General features: G+C 49.5%; 1 protein-coding gene across 3 annotated transcripts in view; it reads left to right on the top strand.

Annotated features, from left to right (window-relative positions):
- Positions 1 to 14,398, top strand: part of LOC137302382 (neuroligin-1-like) — a 409,532-nt gene extending 395,134 nt beyond the window's left edge. For 2 of the 3 annotated variants that reach the window (XM_067972009.1, XM_067972007.1), the window contains exons 6-8: positions 2,871 to 3,660; positions 10,629 to 11,445; positions 12,062 to 14,398. In XM_067972009.1, the coding sequence (XP_067828110.1) occupies positions 2,871 to 3,660; positions 10,629 to 11,445; positions 12,062 to 12,079 (1,625 nt within the window). In that variant the 3' untranslated portion in view covers positions 12,080 to 14,398. Of the gene's footprint in view, positions 1 to 2,870; positions 3,661 to 10,628 lie in introns of all 3 variants that reach the window. The other variant, XM_067972008.1, reaches the window with a different exon arrangement.
- The last annotated feature ends 6,662 nt before the right edge of the window (positions 14,399 to 21,060 follow it).

Raw genomic sequence — 21,060 nt, 5'->3', positions numbered from 1 at the left:
GAGAGAGATATAGAGAGAGAGAGTCATGCTCTGTACAAACTTGCCCACAGTGGCAGGCAGGAGCCCAGTTGTGAATGGAGATCGAAGGAGCTCTTCCCGAGGACTGGCTGCACTCTCCGCTGTGGTACAGGGCCATGCAGTGTAGGCCGAACTAAGCCAGGGACCGGTTGGGACACCGTGGCTGATCTCAAGGCCCCTGGGCTAGGGAGAACGAGAGAGAGAGAGAGAGAGAGAGGAATTAATCACACAACGATGATCACCAGGCAGTGACAGCTCCTGCTGGGAAGTGACTGCGAATCGATCAGGTGAGGAGAGGAACAGGCTCACACTGCGATTCCCCCCACGGCCGATTGTCCCACGGACACTCGCCAGTCAGGTCTCGAGCATGAAGGGTGGCCTCCCCTCCGCTCCCCTCCCCTCCCCTGCTCGGGTAAAGCACGGGAAACACAGCTGGAGTCTCTGGAACGAGTCGACATCATTGGGAGAATTTTCTTTTTAAATTAACTGGATCTGGAAAAATTAATTTTTTTTAAGAAAGGAAAATGGTGGTGATTTATAGCGGTTACCGTGGAGATTATAGGATGACTGAATAAACCCAGTCCCAACTTCTCCCACCTCCGGCAGCCTGACCAGTTTCTGGTGTCTTGGTGATCGAGAGGGAGTGGTCTCATCATCAGAAGCAGATACTAGCCCAGCCCAGCCCAACCCAGCTCAGCCCAACCCAGCCCAGCTCAGCTCAGCTCAACCCAGCCCAACCCAACCCAACCCAGCTCAACCAGCTCAGCCCAGCCCAGCTCAACCCAGCTCAACCCAGCCCAGCTCAGCACAGCTCAACCCAGCCCAACCCAACCCAACCCAGGTCAACCCAGCTCAGCCCAGCCCAACCCAGCTCAGCCCAACCCAGCCCAGCCCAACCCAGCCCAGCTCAGCCCAGCCCAGCTCAGCCCAACCCAGCTCAACCCAGCCCAACCCAGCCCAACCCAGCCCTGCCCAGCCCAACCCAGCTCAACCCAGCTCAACCCAGCCCAACCCAGCCCTGCCCAGCTCAACCCAGCTCAACCCAGCCCAACCCAGCCCTGCCCAGCTCAACCCAGCCCAGCCCAGCTCAGCCCAACCCAGCTCAACCCAGCTCAACCCAGCCCAACCCAGCCCTGCCCAGCTCAACCCAGCTCAACCCAGCCCAACCCAGCCCTGCCCAGCTCAACCCAGCCCAGCCCAGCTCAGCCCAGCCCAGCCCAACCCAGCTCAACCCAGCCCAACCCAGCCCTGCCCAGCTCAACCCAGCCCAGCCCAACCCAGCTCAGCCCAGCCCAGCTCAGCCCAACCCAGCTCAGCCCAGCCCAGCTCAGCCCAACCCAGCTCAACCCAGCCCAGCTCAGCACAGCTCAACCCAACCCAACCCAGCTCAACCCAGCTCAGCCCAGCCCAGCCCAACCCAGCCCAGCTCAGCCCAACCCAGCACAGCTCAGCCCAGCCCAACCCAGCCCAGCTCAGCCCAACCCAGCTCAACCCAGCTCAACCCAGCCCAGCCCAACCCAGCCCAACCCAGCTCAGCCCAGCCCAACTCAGCTCAACCCAGCCCAGCCCAACCCAGCAGGCTCAAGGGGCCGAATGGCCTACTCCTGCTCTTATCTCTTATGGTCTTATGGTCACTGCCACGTGACAGCTCTGGTCCCAAATCTCCCAGGCGTCGAGTGAACTTTATTGCACTTGTCTGAGCAGATGCCGCCCTTTTGCTGAATTAATTGGCACCAGTACATGCCAACCACCTGATCGCCCAGCAAATCCTTCCCATCTCTGATCACTGCTTCAGCAACTATGGTGGGAGCGATGAAAAGCGGGGGAACCCGCAAGAGGCCAGAGTTGGAGGAGGACAGAGATCTCGGAGGGTTGTAGGGGCTGGAGGAGGCTGCAGAGATTGGGGAAGGCCACGGAGGGATTTGAACACAAGGATGAGAATTTTATAATCCACTGGCATGAAATGGGTCACATAGAAATATAGAAAATAGGAGCAAGAGTAGGCCATTCGGCCCTTCGGGCCTGCTACGCCATTCAAAACGATCATGGCTGATCGTCTAACTCAGTACCCTGTTCCTGCTTTTTCCCCATATCCCTTGATCCCTTTAGCATTGAGAAATATATCTATCTCCTTCTTGAATACATCTAATGACTTGGCCTCCACTGCCTTCTGTGGTAGAGAATTCCACAGGTTCACCACCCTCTGAGTGAAGAAATTTCTCCTCATCTCGGTTCTAAATGGCGCACCCCGTATCCTGAGACTGTGACCCCTGGTTCTGGACTCCCCAGCCATCGGGAACATCCTCCCTGCATCCAGTCCGTCTAGTCCTGTTCGAATTCTATATGTTTCGATGAGCTCCCCTCTCATTCTTCAGGGTGGCAGTGGGATTACTACAGCGACACTGTCTGAAAGGGCGGTGGAAGCAGATTCAGTAGTAACTTCCAAAAGGGGAATTAGACAAATACTTAAAAATTTGCACGGCAATGGGGAAAGAGCCGGGGGATGATTGGATGGCTCTTTCAATGAGCCGGCACGGGGCTCGATGGGCCAAATGGCCTCCTTGTGCTGTCGGGTTCCATGTAGTGATCAGATGACGCCTGTAAATTCTAGCGAGAAGGAAAGGCCGAGAGAGAGAGAAAGAGGGGTAAGTGTTCAAACTACGGTACAGCATGGAAGGAGGCCATTTAGCCCATCGTGCCTATCAGCCTAATGGTTTCTTCTCGCTCTCTGCTGAGTGTTGATTCACACCTGAGCTTTGTGTCTGTGATGTAGGTTTTACGCAGTGAGAATAAAATGGCAAAAGCCCAGACTCTGATGTTTTCCCCCCCCCCCCATTTCCTCCCCCCCCCAGGCCTCTTCCAGAGGGCCATCGCCCAGAGTGGGACGGCCATATCCAGCTGGTCTGTCAACTACCAGCCAGCAAAGTACACGCGGATGCTGGCGAAGAAGGTCGGCTGCAACTTCCCCGAGACGGTGGAGGTGGTGGAGTGCCTGCGGAGGAAGACCTACCGGGAGCTGGTGGACCAGGACATCCAGCCCACCCGGTACCACATCGCCTTCGGGCCGGTGGTCGACGGCGACGTCCTGCCCGACGACCCCGAGATCCTGATGGAGCAGGGCGAGTTCCTCAACTACGACATCCTCCTGGGGGTCAATCAGGGGGAGGGCTTCAAATTCGTGGAGTCCCTGGTGGACAATGAGGACGGCATCTCGGCCAGCTACTTTGACTTTGCGGTCTCCAATTTCGTGGACAACCTGTACGGCTACCCAGAGGGCAAGGACATCCTGCGGGAGACCATCAAGTTTATGTACACGGACTGGGCCGACCGGGACAACGGGGAAATGCGGCGGAAGACTCTGCTGGCCCTCTTCACCGACCACCAATGGGTGGCCCCAGCCATCGCCACCGCCCGCCTCCACGCCGAGTACCAGTCGCCTACCTACTTCTACACCTTCTACCACCACTGCCAGAGCGAGATGAAGGCGGTGTGGGCCGACGCGGCCCACGGCGACGAGATCCCCTACGTCTTCGGCATCCCCATGATCGGCGTCACCGAGCTCTTCCCCTGTAACTTCTCCAAGAACGACGTCATGCTCAGCGCCGTGGTGATGACCTACTGGACCAACTTCGCAAAGACCGGGTGAGCCGCCATTTTTACCCCTCGGGGACCGAGGCCTCGAATTTTACAGCACAGAACCAGGCCATTCGGCCCAACTGGTCTGTACCGGTGTTTATGCCCCCCCACGAGCCTCCTCCCTCCCTACTTCATCTCACCCTATCACCCTATCCTTCTATTCCTTTCTCCCTCATGTGTTTATCGAGCTTCCCCTTAAATGTATCTACACTATTCACCTCAACTACTCCTTGTGGGAGCGAGTTCCACATTCTCACCACTCTCTGGGTAAAGAAGTTTCTCCTGAATTCCCAATTGGATTTATTAGTGACTATCTTATATTTATGGCCCCCAGTTCTGGTCTCCCCCACAAGAGGAAACATCTTCTCTACGTCTACCCTATCCAATCCTTTCATAATCTTAAAGACCTCGATCAGGTCACCCCTCAGAGAAAAGAGCCCCAGCCTTTCCCGATAGTTATCACCTCTCAGTTTTGGTATCATCCTTGTGAATCTTTTTTGCACCTTCTCCAGTGCCTCTATCTCCTTTTTGTAATATGGAGACCAGAACTGTGCTCAGTGCTCCAAGTGTGGTCTAACCAAGGTTCTATACAAGTTTAACATAACTTCTCTGCTTTTCAATTCTATCCCTCGAGAAATGAACCCCAGTGCTTGGTTTGGGTTTTTATGGCCTGATTAACATGCGTCGTTACTTTTAATGATTGAAAAAGAACTTGCATTTATATAGCACCTTTCACGACCTCAGGACATCCCAAAGTGCTATACAGCCAATGAAGTGTAGTCACTGTTGTAATGTAGGAAACACAGCAGCCAATTTATGCACAGCAAGATCCCACAAACAGCAATGTGATAAATGGCCAGATCATCTGTATTTTTTTAGTGGCATTGGTTGAGGGATAAACGTTGGCCAGGACACCGGAGAGAACTCCCCTGCTCTTCTTCGAAATAGTGGCTGTGGGATCTGAGAGGGGCAGATAGGGCCTCAATTTAACCCCTCATCCGAAAGACAGTACAGCACTCCCTCAGTACCGGCACTGGGAGTGTTAGCCTGGATTACGGGGGTCAAGTCTCTGGAGTGGGACTCGAACCCATGACCTTCAGACTGGAGTGGGATGTGGTTGTTTTATTTCAGTATTACTGACTTGTTAGCAAAATTCAAGCCCATGGGATTAAAGGGTCAGTGGCAGCGTGGATACAAAATTGGCTAAGGGACAGAAAGCAGAGAGTAGTGGTGAACAGTTGTTTTTCAGACTGGAGGGAAGTATACAGTGGTGTCTCCCAGGGGTTGGTATTAGGACCACTGCTCTTTTTAATATATATTAATGATCTAGTCTTGGGTATGGAGGGTATAATTTCAAAGCTTGCAGATGACACGAAACTCGGGAATGTAGTAAACAATGTGGAGGATCGTAACAGACTTCAGGAGGGCATAGACAGGCTGGTGAAATGGGCAGACGCATGGCAGATGAAATTTAACGCAGAGAAGTGTGAAGTGATGCATTTTAGTAGGAAGAATGAGGAGAGGCAATATAAACTAAATGGTAGAATTTTAAATGGGGTGCAGAGAGACCTGGGGGTGTACGTAGACAAATCTTTGAAGGTGGCAGGACAAATTGAGAAGGCTGTTAAAAAAGTATATGGGATCCTGGCTTTATTAACAGAGGCATAGAGTACAAAAGCAAGGAAGTTATGCTAAACCTTTATAAATCACTGGTTAGGCCTCAGCTGGAGTATTGTGTCCAATTCTGGGCACCACACTTTAGGAAGGATGTCAAGGCCTTAGAGAGGGTACAGAAGAGATTTACTAGAATGGTACCAGGGATGAGGGACTTCAGTTACGTGGAGAGACTGGGATTGTTCTCCTTAGAGCAGAGAAGGTTAAGGGGAGATTTGATAGAAGCGTTGAATGGTTTTGATAAGGAGAAACTACTTCCACAGGCAGGGAACCAGAGGACAACGATTTCAGATAATTGGCAAAAAATCCAGGGGGGAGATGAGGAGAATTTTTTTTTACGCAGCGAGTTGTTCTGATCTGGAACGCCTGAAAGGGCGGTGGAAGCAGATTCAATAGTAACTTTCAAAAGGGAATTGGATATAGACTTGAAAAGGAAAAATTTGCAGGGCTACAGGGAAAGAGCAGTGGGGAGCGGGACTAATTGGAGAGCTCTTCCAAAGAGGCCGGCACAGGCACGATGGGCCGATTGGCCTCCTTCTGTGCTGTACGAATGTGATTACACAGAAATACAAGCCCCCTTACTTAAAAACTTGAGGCCTCTTACATACAAAATATCCTAGCCTCCCATAAAACAGAAGACCTCCATGCGCTGTAATTGAGAACGACCCTTCACCATTTACCAAAAGGCCAAGCTCACACTCACAAAACGTTCAGGCCACCCACTCTCTCCCCTCTAGGGTCGCCAACCCTCCAGGATTGGCCTGGAGCCTCCAGGAATCCAAGATTAATCTCCAAGAGATGAGCAAACGCCCGGGAGGAGAATCGCAGGGGTGTTAGATCCAAATTTTTCATTTTCTTTGACTACTATCATTTATTAGTTAGAAAAATATTGGAGACGGAGGGAGAAGACTGTTGGACTGAAACCATCCAGTCTGTGTGCGTTCCGAGTTTCAAATTATAATTTTATTATATCGGTCCAGGATGCACTCCCTGAGGTGCTCACCGGTCGCGGGAAGCCTCGAGCGTTCCGGCAGACACCGCGTGCTCCCTCTCCAGGGCCACCCGGGCGCGGAGAACGCCACGGAAGAGAGGCAGACAGTCGGAGCGACCGCCCCCACGGGCCGCGTCTAACCTGCACCTGTGGATAGCCACCTTGGACAGGCCCAGGAGCAGGCCCACCAGGATGTCCACCATGCCCCCCCCACCCCCGCCCCGCCTCACCGGGCGGCCAAAGATCAGGAGCGTGGGTCTGAAGTGCAGCCAGAACTTGAGGAGCAGCCTCCTTAAATAGCGTACCCCGATCATGAAAGCTTGCAAGCTTTAGCCTTGGGTCTTTAAACTCTGCAGGCCCGAGCGATTGGCCCAGCTGCTCTAAATCCACCAAAATCAGCCTTCCGGGCCTGAGGGAAATTTAAAGAGCTGAGCTCGGACCGAAATCAAAAGCCACTGGGACAAGAAGGCGGAAGGCAAGGGGGTTTCTCGCGGGCAGGGAGAAAATAAGCTCAGGAACAGGACTTGGCTCATTGAGGGCACCCCTCGATGAATGGTGCTGGAAGGGGCAGGAGAGGGACGCTGTGCCAGGAGCAGATACCTCGACATATCGAAGACACCACTGTTGGAAAAGGGGAGACTTTGAGGAAAGGCAATTGGAGTCTTCAAAATTCCAAAGCAAGCCAATTGATTTAAGCCAATTACTTAAGGGTTTAAAAGCCAGGGGCTAAATTTGGAATTTTTTTTTATTCATTCATGGGATGGCGAGGCCGGCATTTATTGCCCATCCCTAATTGCCCTTGAGAAGGTGGTGGTGAGCCGCCTTCTTGAACCGCTGCAGTCCGTGTGGTGAAGGTTCTCCCACGGTGCTGTTAGGAAGGGAGTCCCAGGATTTTGACCCAGCGACGATGAAGGAACGGCTGATATATTTCCAAGTCGGGATGGTGTGTGACTTGGAGGGGAACGTGCAGGTGGTGTTGTTCCCATGTGCCTGCTGCCCTTGTCCTTCTAGGTGGTAGAGGTCGCGGGTTTGGGAGGTGCTGTCGAAGAAGCCTTGGCGAGTTGCTGCAGTGCATCCTGTGGATGGTACACACTGCAGCCACGGTGCGCCGGTGGTGAAGGGAGTGAATGTTTAGGGTGGTGGATGGGGTCGGATGGGCAGTTGGATGGAGTTTTTTCATGCCATCGATTATAGCTTTAACCCAACTCAGTTTTGAACTCATTCTCAGGATATGGGCATCGCTGGCAAGACTGGCATTTATTGCCCATCCCTAGTTGCCCCCGAGATTGTGGTTGGTGACGGGGCCTGCTCCTTTAACCGGTTTTTGATATGACTGAGTGGCTTGCTAGGCCCACCTCAGAGGGCAGTCAACCATGTCAGTGTGGGGACTGGAGTCACATATAGTGCCCAGCCCGGGCAAGGACGGCAGATTTCCTGCCCTGAAGGACCAGTTAGTGAACCAGTTGGGATTATACGACAATCACCCAGCTTTTTATTTCCCTTGAATTCAAATTCCCAAACTGCCACATTGAGATTTTGAGCTCCTAGCCTCTGGATGACTAGTCCAGGAACATAACCGCTAAACTACCATCGTTTATAGGGGAAGCAGAGAGTGTAATCGGATGTATTTCTGGAGACAGAAAAGATTGAGTGACACAATGAGAAGGCGAGTAAGCCAGGCTGATGTAAGCGAAAGGGACAGGTTTGTTTGGGGGCCGAGTGGCCATTCCTAAATATTCTCCTGCTCAGGGCACTTGACGAATGGGGAACCTTGCGCTTCCAAAACACTGATCTTATTCAAGATACAACTTGAGTGGAACGTCATGGAGACATACTCGCAATGTGGCTGCATCCAGTCAGGAATTCTAATGCATGAAGTTCTGAAAGATGGCAGTGAATGCCTCGAGTCCGGGAACGCCTCGATTTTAAAGTTCTCACCCTTGTTTTCAAATCCCTCCATGGCCTCGCGCCCCCCTCCTCTAATTCTGTAACCTCCTCCAGCCCTACAACCCTCCGAGATCTCTGCGCTCCTCCAATTCCTGCCTCTTGCGCATCCCCGATTATCATCGCTCCACCATTGGCCGTCCCTTCAGCACACTAGGCCCTAAGCTCTGGAATTCCCTCCCTAAACCTCTCCTTCTCTCTCCTTTAAGACGCTCCTTAAAACCTACCTCTTTGACCAAGCTTTTGGTCACCTGTCCTAATATCTCCTTACGAGGCTCGGCGTCAAATTTTTGTCTGATAATCGCTCCCGTGAAGCACCTTGGGACGTTTTACTACGTTAAAGGCGCAATATAAATGCAAGTTGTTGTTGTCGATGTTATGTGCACCTCAGTTTACACCCAATATTGCAGTTCTGTCCGATATATTTGCCCCTTTAACATTTGAGAGAGCAAGAAAAGCTCTCATTTATCATTTGGGGAATCTTGGTGGTGTTTGTTGGCCATTTGAGGCCGTATCCCGTTCGGCATCTGGCTTAAGTGTTACTGCTGATCAGAGACTCTATCTCCGTGCATCTCACAGTGTTAAACTCCAGGCCAAATCCCACCTTCACTTCCAACGGGAACAACATCTGGACTACAAAGGGGTGGATGTTACTCTACAGTTATATAAAGCTCTGGTTCGACCCCATCTGGAGCACTGCGTTCAGTTCTGGGCACCGCACCTCAGGAAGGATATATTGGCCTCGGAGGGGGTGCAGCGCAGATTCACCAGAATGATACCGGGGCTAAAAGGGTTAAATTATGAGGACAGGTTGCACAGACTAGGCTTGTATTCCCTCGAGTGTAGAAGATTAAGAGGTGATCTAATCGAGGTGTTTATGATTAAAGGATTTGATAGGGTCGATAGAGAGAAACTATTTCCTCTGGTGGGGGGAGTCCAGAACAAGGGGGAATAACCTTAAAATTAGAGCCAGGCCGTTCAGGGGTGATGTCAGGAAGCACTTCCTCACACAAAGGGGAGTGGAAATCTGGAACTCTCTCCCCCAAAAAGCTGTCGAGGCCGGGGGTCAATTGAAAATTTCAAAACTGAGATTGATCGATTTTTGTTGGGTGAGGGGATTAAGGGTTAGGGAACCAAGGCGGGGAGATGGAGTTAAGATACAGATCAGCCATTATCTAATTGAATGGCGGAACAGGCTCGAGGGGCTGAATGGCCTCCTCCTGTCCCTCTGTTCCTCAAAATATAGACGTTACGACCTACCTTTTCCATATCACATGGTATTTGCTGCACAGAAACAGGCCATTCGGCCCAACAGGTTTATGCTCCACACGAGCCTCCTCCCTCCCTACTTCATCTCACCCTGTCATGATTTCTTTACATTATCAAAATAAATGCTTGGTACAGTCTTGGTATCGGTCTCCTTGTATGCTGTGTGTGTATTAAGCCTTTTCTCATCTCAGAAACATCTCAGGGTGGTTTGCATACGATGAGTGACTTAAAGGGGAGCAATGGGTGTTACACGGCCGCCATTTTGTGCAGCAATGAGGTGATTGATCACTTCATTGGTTTGATTTTGGCGGTTCTGGTTGATTCTTTTTGGCCAGGACACCAGGAGAACTCCCCCTGCCCTTCGAATTGCGGCCGTGGGATCTTTCACATCCACCTGTGAGGGGCAGACGGGGCCCTCGGTTTAACAGCCGAAGGACGGCACCTCTGACAGTGCAGCACTCCCTCAATGCTGCACCTAAGCTCTGGAGTTCCCTCCCTAAACCTCTCCTCCTTTAAGACGCTCCTACCTCTTTGACCAAGCTTTTGGTCACCTAATATCTCCTTATGTTGCTCAGTGATAATTTTTAAGAACATAAGAAATAGGAGCAGGAGTAGGCCAATCGGCCCCTCGAGCCTGCTCCGCCATTCAATAAGATCATGGCTGATCTGATCCTAACCTCAAATCGAAATTCATGTCCAATTTCCTGCCCGCTCCCCGTAACCCCTAATTCCCTTTACTTCTAGGAAACTGTCTATTTCTGTTTTAAATTTATTTAATGATGTAGCTTCCACAGCTTCCTGGGGCAGCAAATTCCACAGACCTACCACCCTCTGAGTGAAGAAGTTTCTCCTCATCTCAGTTTTGAAGGAGCAGCCCCTTATTCTAAGATTATGCCCCCTAGTTCTAGTTTCACCCATCCTTGGGAACATCCTTACCGCATCCACCCGATCAAGCCCCTTCACAATCTTATATGTTTCAATAAGATCGCCTCCCGTTCTTCTGAACGCTCCTGTGAAGCACATTTTTACTGTAATAAAGGCGCTATATAAATGCAAGTTGTTGTTGTTTGACCTTTTTTTCACCCCTTTCCTCCAGAGATCCCAACAAGCCGGTTCCTCAGGACACCAAGTTCATCCACACCAAGCCAAATCGCTTCGAGGAGGTGGCATGGACCAAGTTTAATTCCAAGGAGAAGCCCTACTTACACATTGGTCTGAAGCCGCGCATCCGCGAGCATTACAGGGCCAACAAAGTGGCCTTCTGGCTCGAGCTGGTCCCTCACCTGCACAACCTTCAGGACATCCTGCAGTACACGTCCACCACCACCAAGATCCCACCGGAGGATCCCTTCATGGACAAGAGGGCCCACGGAAAAGGATGGACGGTGACCACCAAGCGGCCATTCATCACTTTGCCCCCTCAGCAAGAGCGCACTGACGACCCGCCCAACTACATCCACGTCCCCAAAGACTCGCGCGACTACTCGACCGAGCTCAGCGTCACGGTGGCCGTGGGGGCCTCCCTGCTCTTCCTGAACATCCTGGCCTTCGCCGCCCTCTACTACAAGCGGGACAAACGGCACGAGCTGCACCGCCGACTCAGCCCCCAGCGCAACACCACCAACGACCTGGCCCACGCCCAGGAGGAGGAGATCATGTCCCTCCAGATCAAGCACAGCGAGCACGACGCCCACGACCTGGAGCCCCTCCGGCCCCACGAGATCCTCCGGCCCACCTGCCCGCCCGACTACACCCTGGCTTTGAGGAGAGCGCCCGACGACGTGCCCCTCATGACCCCGAACACCATCACCATGATCCCCAGCACCATCAGTGGGATGCAGCCCCTCCACGCCTTCAATACCTACCCAGCCGGGCACAACAACACACTGCCCCACCCACACTCTACAACCAGGGTATAGTCAAACCTCATGAGGCTAGGCCCTGCACTTTGACACAAAGAACGGGCAATAAGGAAATGTGGCTGAAAATGTTATATTGAACTTCTAATGATTTGACAAAAGCTTTTTGTTTCGGAAAACGAAGACACACATCAAAGAACGAAAAGCGTTTTCGCTGAATAATTCGATATTTTTCGCAAAATCTTCCCCATCCCACCCCTTTGTAATGTAAACCGTATTTCAGGGACGTGTTCGGAGCAGCAATATTTTATCCCTTCTCCCCTTCCCTTCCTTCCCCCCCCCCCCAATAACCGCCCCTCCTCTCCCTCCCTCTCCCTCCCTCTTCTCTGTCTCCAAGTCAGTATACCAGTGCCAAGGAAAATTTAGGCTTCGGCCTACACGCGGCCAAGTAAATTATAATTTAAATAGAGGAAAATGTGCCAAAAGGAAAAGATTTGAATTAGATTTAAAACGTTGGTTGGTTTGGAGGATTGCATGGAATTTAAGATTACTTGAAATATGTTTTTTTATTTCCGTGAGGGCGTATGATTTGAAGATTAGCGTAGTTAAGTAACTCAAGACTGGGCTATTTTGTACAGCACCTCCATATTCACTTTTGTTTCATTTAAAGGTACGACTGGAGCATTAAACGAAAAAAAACGAATTCTACTACCTATAAAAATTGAAAAAAAAACATTTGGGGACATTATCCCTGTCAACTGGGGGACCGCAAGTAATGGGACCAAGTGGGTTTCATTTTCCATTCTCAACTCCAGCAACAAGGAGTAGTCCTGAAAATATATCCAGAGATTATATTTCATCATGGAATGCTTATGATTTGCAGAGAATAATACCGTGACATTTATAAGTGTAGTCGTTTTCAACAAAAGGAAAATGAATCTGCTCCTGAAACTGGTTTGAGTCGCTGGGAACGCAAAAGACAAAATGGCGCCATCTGCTAGAGTTGACATTGCAGTCAGAAAGTAATGCTGATTCTGAAGGAGAGGGAGGAAAGAAAAAAAACGCCAGACCCGTCCCTCCCTCTTTTCCACCCCCTTCCCCCCTCCCGATCCCACCCTCCTGTTAACTCTCCAACATTCGTGGAAGGGACAGATAGAGACACGAAAGAAAAGGCCCTCGCCTTCTTGTGTATTGTATTCACGTCAAGTGCCAAAAACCTTGACGTAGGCCGCCTGCTCTTTTTTCGATGAAACGCTAGGGGTGATTTGAGAGAGAGAGAGAGGAGAGAGACACACGCAGCTGCAGTTATCAACACACAAACAAACAGGAGTTTTGATTTACGAGGACACTCGATCGGGAATTGACAAGAAACTTGGCGCGATGAGGCATGACATCATTGAGCGGAACCACTAGCTCGTAGGCCCCATGCCTGGTTTAGGACTCAGCGTGCTCTGAGTAGCTCCTCCCACGATCCCTTTCTACTTTACCACAGGAAGTAGCTTGCATCTTGCCTCTGCTCAAAGTCGAGCATGGTTAACTTTTTGATATAAATTTTTAAAAAAAAATTCACAAAAAAAAAACCGAGAGACTGACGAAACTTCCACAGATGTCAGAAATATTTTGACTGAGAGAGAGAGAGAGAGAGAGAGAGAGAAAACAAAAGGGAAGAAACGTTATTTAAAGAGTTGTGACTTAGAGCCATCGTTAATTCACGGACTCTGGCCAAGAGAGCTTGGAGAGGTCAAAGGTCACTGTTCTATGACAATGCATTACCTCGATCCATATATCTTTGACTTCCATCACCACTGAAGGTTCTGAGCAAGGATTAAGGCTTCTTGGCGAGCGTTTTTGTATATTACATCCTCATGATTGAATTTAGCCATCGCGGACTTGACGAGCCTTTGAAGCGGTCTACGATACACTTGTCGAGAGACAGCTCACACAAGTTTCCAGTATAGTTTGATCCACTGCTATATTAGGAGAGTGCTTAGTGTCCATTCTTTTTCCCGTTTGTTTTTTAACAGAAGACGTTTGTGATTACAGTAATAGTTTCGTTTCGGTTGGCTGACGGCCTCGCAGTTTTGAAAAAAAAAAATGGCGGCCCGAGTTCACTGGCAGAATTTCTTTGGGTTCCACGCGGAATTCAGTTAATGTGGATAGATTATCTTTCTACCCACCACCCCCCTCACTCTCCCCTTCCCTGCCTCCTCCCCCTCCCCTCGGCTAGTATAGAGGGCAACTGTTCTCACCTCAGAGATACCCAAATGGAAAAGTCGCCCCCAAGCCCCCGGCCCTCCCAATTTAAACTGCCTCAATTATAAAGGCCACAATATCGGTACAAGTGCATTGTGTAAGTCTCTTCTCAAAGACCTGTTCAGTCCTTTGGGGCCAAGTGGCTTAACTGTGAGTCTCAAAAACTTGATCTGGAAACCTGGAGGGGCAGATGTCCCGAGCCGGATTTGGCCCCAATCTTAGAATGATAGAGCACAGAAGGAGGCCGTTCGGCCCATCGTGCCTGTGCCGGCGACTATGTTACCCTCTTTTTGTTCTGTCGAAGCGGCTGTCTCATTTTTTTTGAATGCATCTCCCTTCATCGATCGGTTCTAAGGACAACGGGATATGCTTCTTAGAAGGAGGTTTGGCTGCGGAGGCCACTCAGAGGTCCTGTGTGGAAAGAGAAGCTTTTGGGTGAGCGTCCATTAAATTAACTACAGCCTCCCCCCCCCCCCCCCAAAAAAAATAACATTGGAGCGATGCAAAAAATACCAGGCTGGACTTCACTAATTAAGCAATTGTTTTAATCCCGACTAACATCGCGTAAAGTTGGGTTGAAAATTTGGAAAGAGGCGACACGAACTCCAGGGAAAGAATTCTCCTGAATGACGTATTTTTGGCGACAGCCCAATTGACTTGCCATTGCCCTCTGAGGGGATTTTATCACTTGGAGAGATTATCCTACCAACGCCAAACTTTGTTCTTAGAATAATAAAGTCTTTTAAAACTGTTATACCTTTACCATGGCTTTGTTTGTTGCGGTCAGCCAGTCGCTTGGGAGGGGGAGAGGGATGGGGGAGGTGGGCGAGGGGAGGAAGAGACAGCTGAGGGAAAAGACCCTCAAAACGTGTGTTTACAACTGGTGTTATGACAATGCAAGAAAGGTGGGAGACCATCCTCCACGCAAAGTGGCGTCCACTTGCCATCCCGGTATTTTTGCGCTCCACAAACGTCCAGACAACTTCCAGGGTTTGAAGACTGGTTATATTTGGTTCTGATGTCTTGAGGTGGAGTGAGTCGCCCACCGTAAGTCGTTGTCGATCGACTGACCGCCAAGGCAGTTTACCATAGGCAGTGTCCCAAATGAGAGTAAACCTTCTGGCCAAACCCACAGTAGACAGTTGACCACCCAGGCCAATCGTAAGCAGAGAACTGTCTACCAATTCAAATCAAAATGCAGGAGGCCAAGTAAACCACCAGTGAAATTATTGAGAGCTGAAGATATTTTGGTGCGAAAGAATTTGGTATAAATTGGACATGGCGTCCAATATTGGGGTGTTATTCTCAGGTAGTTCACTGGCCTTCCCAGACTAAACGTTTGACAAACAGCATCCCTTATCTTGTAAGGGTATATTTTTATCGTTTCACTCCCCCCCCAAGCACTTTACCTTTCAAGCCCCACCCCCCCCCCATACTGTTTTTGTTCTCAGGATGTGACCCATCCCTAGTTGCCCTAAAAAAAAATGGTGGGCCTTCTACTTGAACCAATAGTGGTTGTTCGACTGAGGGCGTTAAAAGCCAAGCATACCATGCGGACTAGGGTCAGGTCTAGGCCAGACTGGCAGGTTGCTTTTCCTGCAGGATACGAGCGAACGAGGTGGGTTTTTCTTCGCAATAATCCAGCCACAAACAACCAGTTTGGCAGTTGTGAATTGGTGACTTCTGAGTTGCTCGATCTGTGCCACAAGCACAGCTCTACCCCACCCTGCTGTGTTCCCCACTTCAGATGGGAGGGAAGACCAGTTTGGGTTGAAGGTACCTCGTCCGAGACTGGTCCTGACAAGCCATCTCTCCCATGAGATGCAATACTTAGATACCGCGTCGACCTCCAGCCAGTTGCTTGTCTCAGAAATGATGAGAAAACGTCCATTGAGGGATGACTCGTCTATAAACGGAAACCAGGTAGCTTTCCGGGAGTTCAGTGTTCTACCAGTGTAGCAGTCTCCCTTTGGTGAACCTGAATGTCGAAGTAATGACAGTCCTGGTATCATTTTACACAGGAAAATGACCCCTCTCTCCACGGCAGAACATGCATGGGCATTGTAGAATCTATAGGCAGTCTAGGACGCTCATGGGCATTGTAGAATCTATAGGCAGTCTAGGACGCTCATGGGCATTGTAGAATCTATAGGCAGTCTAGGACGCTCATGGGCATTGTAGAATCTATAGGCAGTCTAGGACGCTCATGGACATTGTAGGATCTATAGGCAGTCCAGGACGCTCGTGGGCATTGTAGAATCTATAGGCAGTCCAGGACGCTCATGGACATTGTAGGATCTATAGGCAGTCCAGGACGCTCGTGGGCATTGTAGAATCTATAGGCAGTCTAGGACGCTCATGGGCATTGTAGAATCTATAGGCAGTCTAGGACGCTCATGGACATTGTAGGATCTATAGGCAGTCCAGGACGCTCGTGGGCATTGTAGAATCTATAGGCAGTCTAGGATGCTCATGGGCATTGTAGAATCTATAGGCATTCTAGGACGCTCGTGGGCATTGTAGAATCTATAGGCAGTCTAGGACGCTCATGGACATTGTAGAATCTATAGTCAGTCCAGGACGTTCATGGACATTGTAGAATCTATAGGCAGTCCAGGACGTTCATGAGCATTGTAGAATCTATAGGCAGTCTAGGACGTTAATGGGCATTGTAGAATCTATAGGCAGTCCAGGACACTCATGGACATTGTAGAATCTATAGGCAGTCCAGGACGTTCATGAGCATTGTAGAATCTATAGGCATTCTAGGACGTTAATGGGCATTGTAGAATCTATAGGCAGTCTCGGATGCTCATGGGCATTGTAGAATCTATAGGCAGTCTAGGACGTCCATGAGCATTGTAGAATCTATAGGCAGTCCAGGACGTTCATGAGCATTGTAGAATCTATCGGCAGTCTGGGACATTCATGGGCATTGTAGAATCTATAGGCAGTCTGGGACATTCATGGGCATTGTAGAATCTATAGGCAGTCCAGGACGTTCATGAGCATTGTAAAATCTATAGGCAGTCTAGGACATTAATGGGCATTGTAGAATCTATAGGCAGTCTAGGACACTCATGGGCATTGTAGAATCTATAGGCAGTCTAGGACGTTAATGGGCATTGTAGAATCTATAGGCAGTCTAGGACGTTAATGGGCATTGTAGAATCTATAGGCAGTCTAGGACATTAATGGGCATTGTAGAATCTATAGGCAGTCTAGGACGTTGATGGGCATTGTAGAATCTATAGGCAGTCAGGGATGTTCGTGGGCATTGTAGAATCTATAGGCAGTCTTGGACGTTAATGGGCATTGTAGAATCTATAGGCAGTCTCGGATGCTCATGGGCATTGTAGAATCTATAGGCAGTCTTGGATGCTCATGGGTATTGTAGAATCTATAGTCAGTCTTGGATGCTCATGGGCATTGTAGAATCTATAGGCAGTCTAGGACATTCATGGGCATTGTAGAATCTATAGGCAGTCTAGGACGCTCATGGGCATTGTAGAATCTATAGGCAGTCTAGGACACTCCATGTGAGCATTATGGGATCTATAGGCAGTCTTGGATGCTCATGGGTATTGTAGAATCTATAAGCAGTTTAGAATGCTCATGGGCATTGTAGGATCTATAGGCAGTCCAGGACACTCCATGTGAGCATTATGGGATCTATCGGCAGTCTGCAATACTTGATGCCCAGTATAGGATCTATAGGCAATCTAGGACATGCTCTGTGGGCATTGTGGGATCTATGGGCAGTTTAGGACACAATATGAACGATATGGGAATCTATAAGCAGTCTGGAACACTCAGCGCCCATTATAGGATCTATAGGCAGTCTGGGACACCCCATGGACACTTCAGAAGCTATTGGTGCTCTCCCAGACCCTACAATCTGTGGATCTATTCACAATAAACTACTGACCGCCGACAAGCGAGCGTGAGCTTCTGGCGTTTGGAGAAGTTACCTTTTAGCCCGGGGTTGGCTTCGACCATCTTACGACCCCCCCGCCAACCTTTTACAAAAAAATAAAGAGAATTTTGCAGGGCTACGGGGAAAGAGCTGGGGGTCGGGGGGGGGGGCCAGCAGGACCAATTGGATAGTTCTTTCAAAGAGCCAGCACAGGCACGACGGGCCAAATGGCCTCCTTCTGTGCTATATCATTCTATGAACTTGAATCTCGATACGGTGAGGTGGAAAGTTAAAATAATTTTTGATGAATTTTCATCACTGGCCAAGCCTGTACGAGGACAGATTCTCCTGTTCCAACACCTGGGTGTATTGTATCACAAGTCGTGACTGAAAAGCGAACAGCAGACGGTGTCAATCAGGGAGCTTGTACACTCTTCCATCCCTTTACATAATTTTTTTTTAATTTTTAGAGTCTACAGCACAGAAACAGGCCATTCGGCCCAACTGGTCTATACCGGCGAGCCTCCTCCCACCGCTTTTCATCTCACCCTATCACCCTATCCTTCTGTTCCTCTCTCCCTCATGTGTTTATCTAACTTCCCCTTAAATGTTATTCGCCTCAACTACTCCTTGTGGTAGCAAATTCCACATTCTCAGCGCTCTCTGGGTAAAGGAGTTTCTCCTGAATTCCCCATTGGATTTATTAGTGACTCTCTTATAGTTATGACCCCCAGTCCTGGTCTCCCCCACAAGTTCTCTACATCTACCCTATCGAACCCCCTTCAGAATGTTAAAAACCTCGATCAGGTCACCCCTCAGCCTTCTCTTTTCTGGAGAAAAGAGCCCCGGCCCGTTCATTCTCGAGATGTGGGCACTGCCATCTATTGCCCACCCCCTCGTTGCCCCTGAGAAGATGGTGGTGGGCCTCCTTCTGAGTAACTTGCTCAGCCACTTCAGAGGGCAGTTAAGAATCAACCACGTTGGTGTGGAGACTGGAATCATGGACAGGCCCAGACCTGGTAAGGACGGCAGGTTTCCATCCCTAAATGGACATTAGTGAATCAGTTGGATTTTTACGACAATCCGCCATCTTGTTGGTCACTTTAACTCATGGCAATTTTTTATTTCCAGATTTAATTTTTCCAGATTAAATTCTCAAACTGCCCAAGGTGGGATTTGAACCCACGTTCTCTGGAATATTAATGGACATAAAGCGAGCCGAGCCTCCCTTAAGGACACGTACTCCTCCCCACCCAATTTTCCTCTCTGGGCTTAACATGCCCAGGAGCAGGAAATCTGCCCTCAGTACTGGAACCATAACCCTGGCCCCTGCCTTCATTCTGCCCCTTGTTTTGCACCTGGGGAGGTAGCAATCTTAAATTCAATCCACCAGACCTTCGAAGGTGGCAGGACAAGTTGAGAAGGCCGTTAAAAAAGCATACGGGGATCCTAGGCTTTATGAACAGAGGCGTAGGGTACAAAAGCAAGGAAGTTATGCTAAACCTTTATAAAACACTGGTTAGGCTCCAGCTTGTGTCCAATTCTGGGCACCGCACTTTAGGAAGGAGGTCGAGGCCTCGGAGAGGGAGCAGAGGAGATTTACTAGAATGGTACCAGGGATGAGGGACTTCAGTTCAGTGGAGAGACTTGGAGAAGCTGGGATTGTTCTCCTTAGAGCAGAGAAGGTTAAGGGGAGATTTAATCGAGGTGTTTAAAATCGTGAGGGGTTTTGACCGAGTAGATAAGGAGAAACTGTCTCCAGTGGCAGGAGGGTCGGTAACCAGAGGACACGGATTTAAGGTAATTGGCAAAAGAACCAGGGGGGGAGATGAGGAGAATTTTTTTTACGCAGCGAGTTGTTCTGATCTGGAATGCGCTGCCTGAAAGGGAGGTGGAAGCAGATTCAATAGTAACTTTCAAAAGGGGAATTGGATATAGATTTGAAAAGGAAATGGGGAAAGAGCAGGTGGGGCTGGGACGAATTGTAGCTCTTCCAGAGAGCCGGCACGGGCACGATGGGCCGAACGGCCTCATTCTGTGCTGAACGATTCGATGATTCTATATACAGGATTTTGAAGGGTGGGCCCACCAGTCTAGGGCCATGGATCACACTGGCTGACTGGTGTTTGGAGAATTATTTTCATCTTCCCACACTCCTTCTGTTCGATTTATTTGATAAAGATTATCTTTCCAGGCCATGTCCAACGGAGAGGCCCTGGTTTCAAGATCTATATAAAATGGAATTAAAGTAACAACACGCTATGTCAGTCAATATATTAGTTGACGACAGGGAGAAAATGACAATGACTAAGTCTGCGTTAAGGTGGGGACTAGTCATTGGAGGGACGGTGTCCTGAGCCACACATGTAAAGGAGGTGGTCTCACTCTCAACCACCACCACTCCCCACCTCCACAATACCCCTCCTATAAACACTTAATTGCAAAGTTACCCTTCCAGAACTTTCCCAATATCCATGGCCAATTGTCGCGGCTCCCCACTGCCACCAGGAACTGGGAAAGTCGGTCCCAATAGGTCACTTTTTGATGGGAAACTTGGGATGGGGTAAATCTGTCGTGTACTGACAATCTGCACTCATTGCTTGAGATGTCATGACTTCTCTCCATTGCTGTGTCCATGCAGTGCATCACTGCACGACCCAATTAACCAGTGCGTTCTGAGGCCAGGACCCGATACCAACTTGGACTATAGGGTACGGGGAGTGGGTAAGGGAGCGGGATTAGACTAGGGTAGACGCAGTAACAGTCCATGATTCGTTCTGCTGAGGGACAGAGACCATAAAAGGCCTCACTTAATTAATTTTGATATCGATCAACAGGATGGCCCAGTGAGGTGCCACAGCATACATCCCAGGATACGGTGGGGATGGTCCTTCAGAGAGCATTTGCCCAAATGTCAATCTGGGATACCAATTTCATCTTTTCCACAGGTATTCCCACAGGGTCTCATCCTTTGGAAGAGACAGGCCAGGCCCTGAGTTTGATGCATTATGTGATGAGGACACAAAGTGTCTGCAAAGGGATAAGCGAATGGGCAAAAATTTGGCCAATGGAATATAATGTGGGAAAATGTGAAGTCATCCACTTTGGGAGGAAAAATAAAAAAGCAAAAGATTATTTGAATGGAGAAACACTACAAAATGCTGCGGTACAGAGGGATCTGGGTGTCCTCGTACACAAAAAGTCAACATACAGGTGCAGCAGGTAATCCAGAAGGCAAATGGAATATTGGCCTTTATTTCTAGGGGGATGGAGTATAAAAGCAGGGAAGTCATGCTACAACTGTACAGGGTGCTGGTGAGACCACACCTGGAGTACAGCGTACAGTTCTGGTGCCCTTATTTAAGGAAGGCCATACTTGCATTGGAGGCAGTTCAGAGAAGGTTCACTAGGTTGATTCTGGGTATGGAAGGGTTGTCTTATGAGGAAAGATTGAACAGGTTGGGTCTATACTTATTGGAGTTTAGAAGAATGAGAGGAGA

This window comes from Heptranchias perlo, chromosome 35 (assembly GCF_035084215.1).
Source record: "Heptranchias perlo isolate sHepPer1 chromosome 35, sHepPer1.hap1, whole genome shotgun sequence".
NCBI classification, from domain to species: domain Eukaryota; kingdom Metazoa; phylum Chordata; class Chondrichthyes; order Hexanchiformes; family Hexanchidae; genus Heptranchias; species Heptranchias perlo.
Note: the sequence above shows the minus strand (reverse complement) of the source record. Positions and strands in the feature narration are given on the sequence as shown.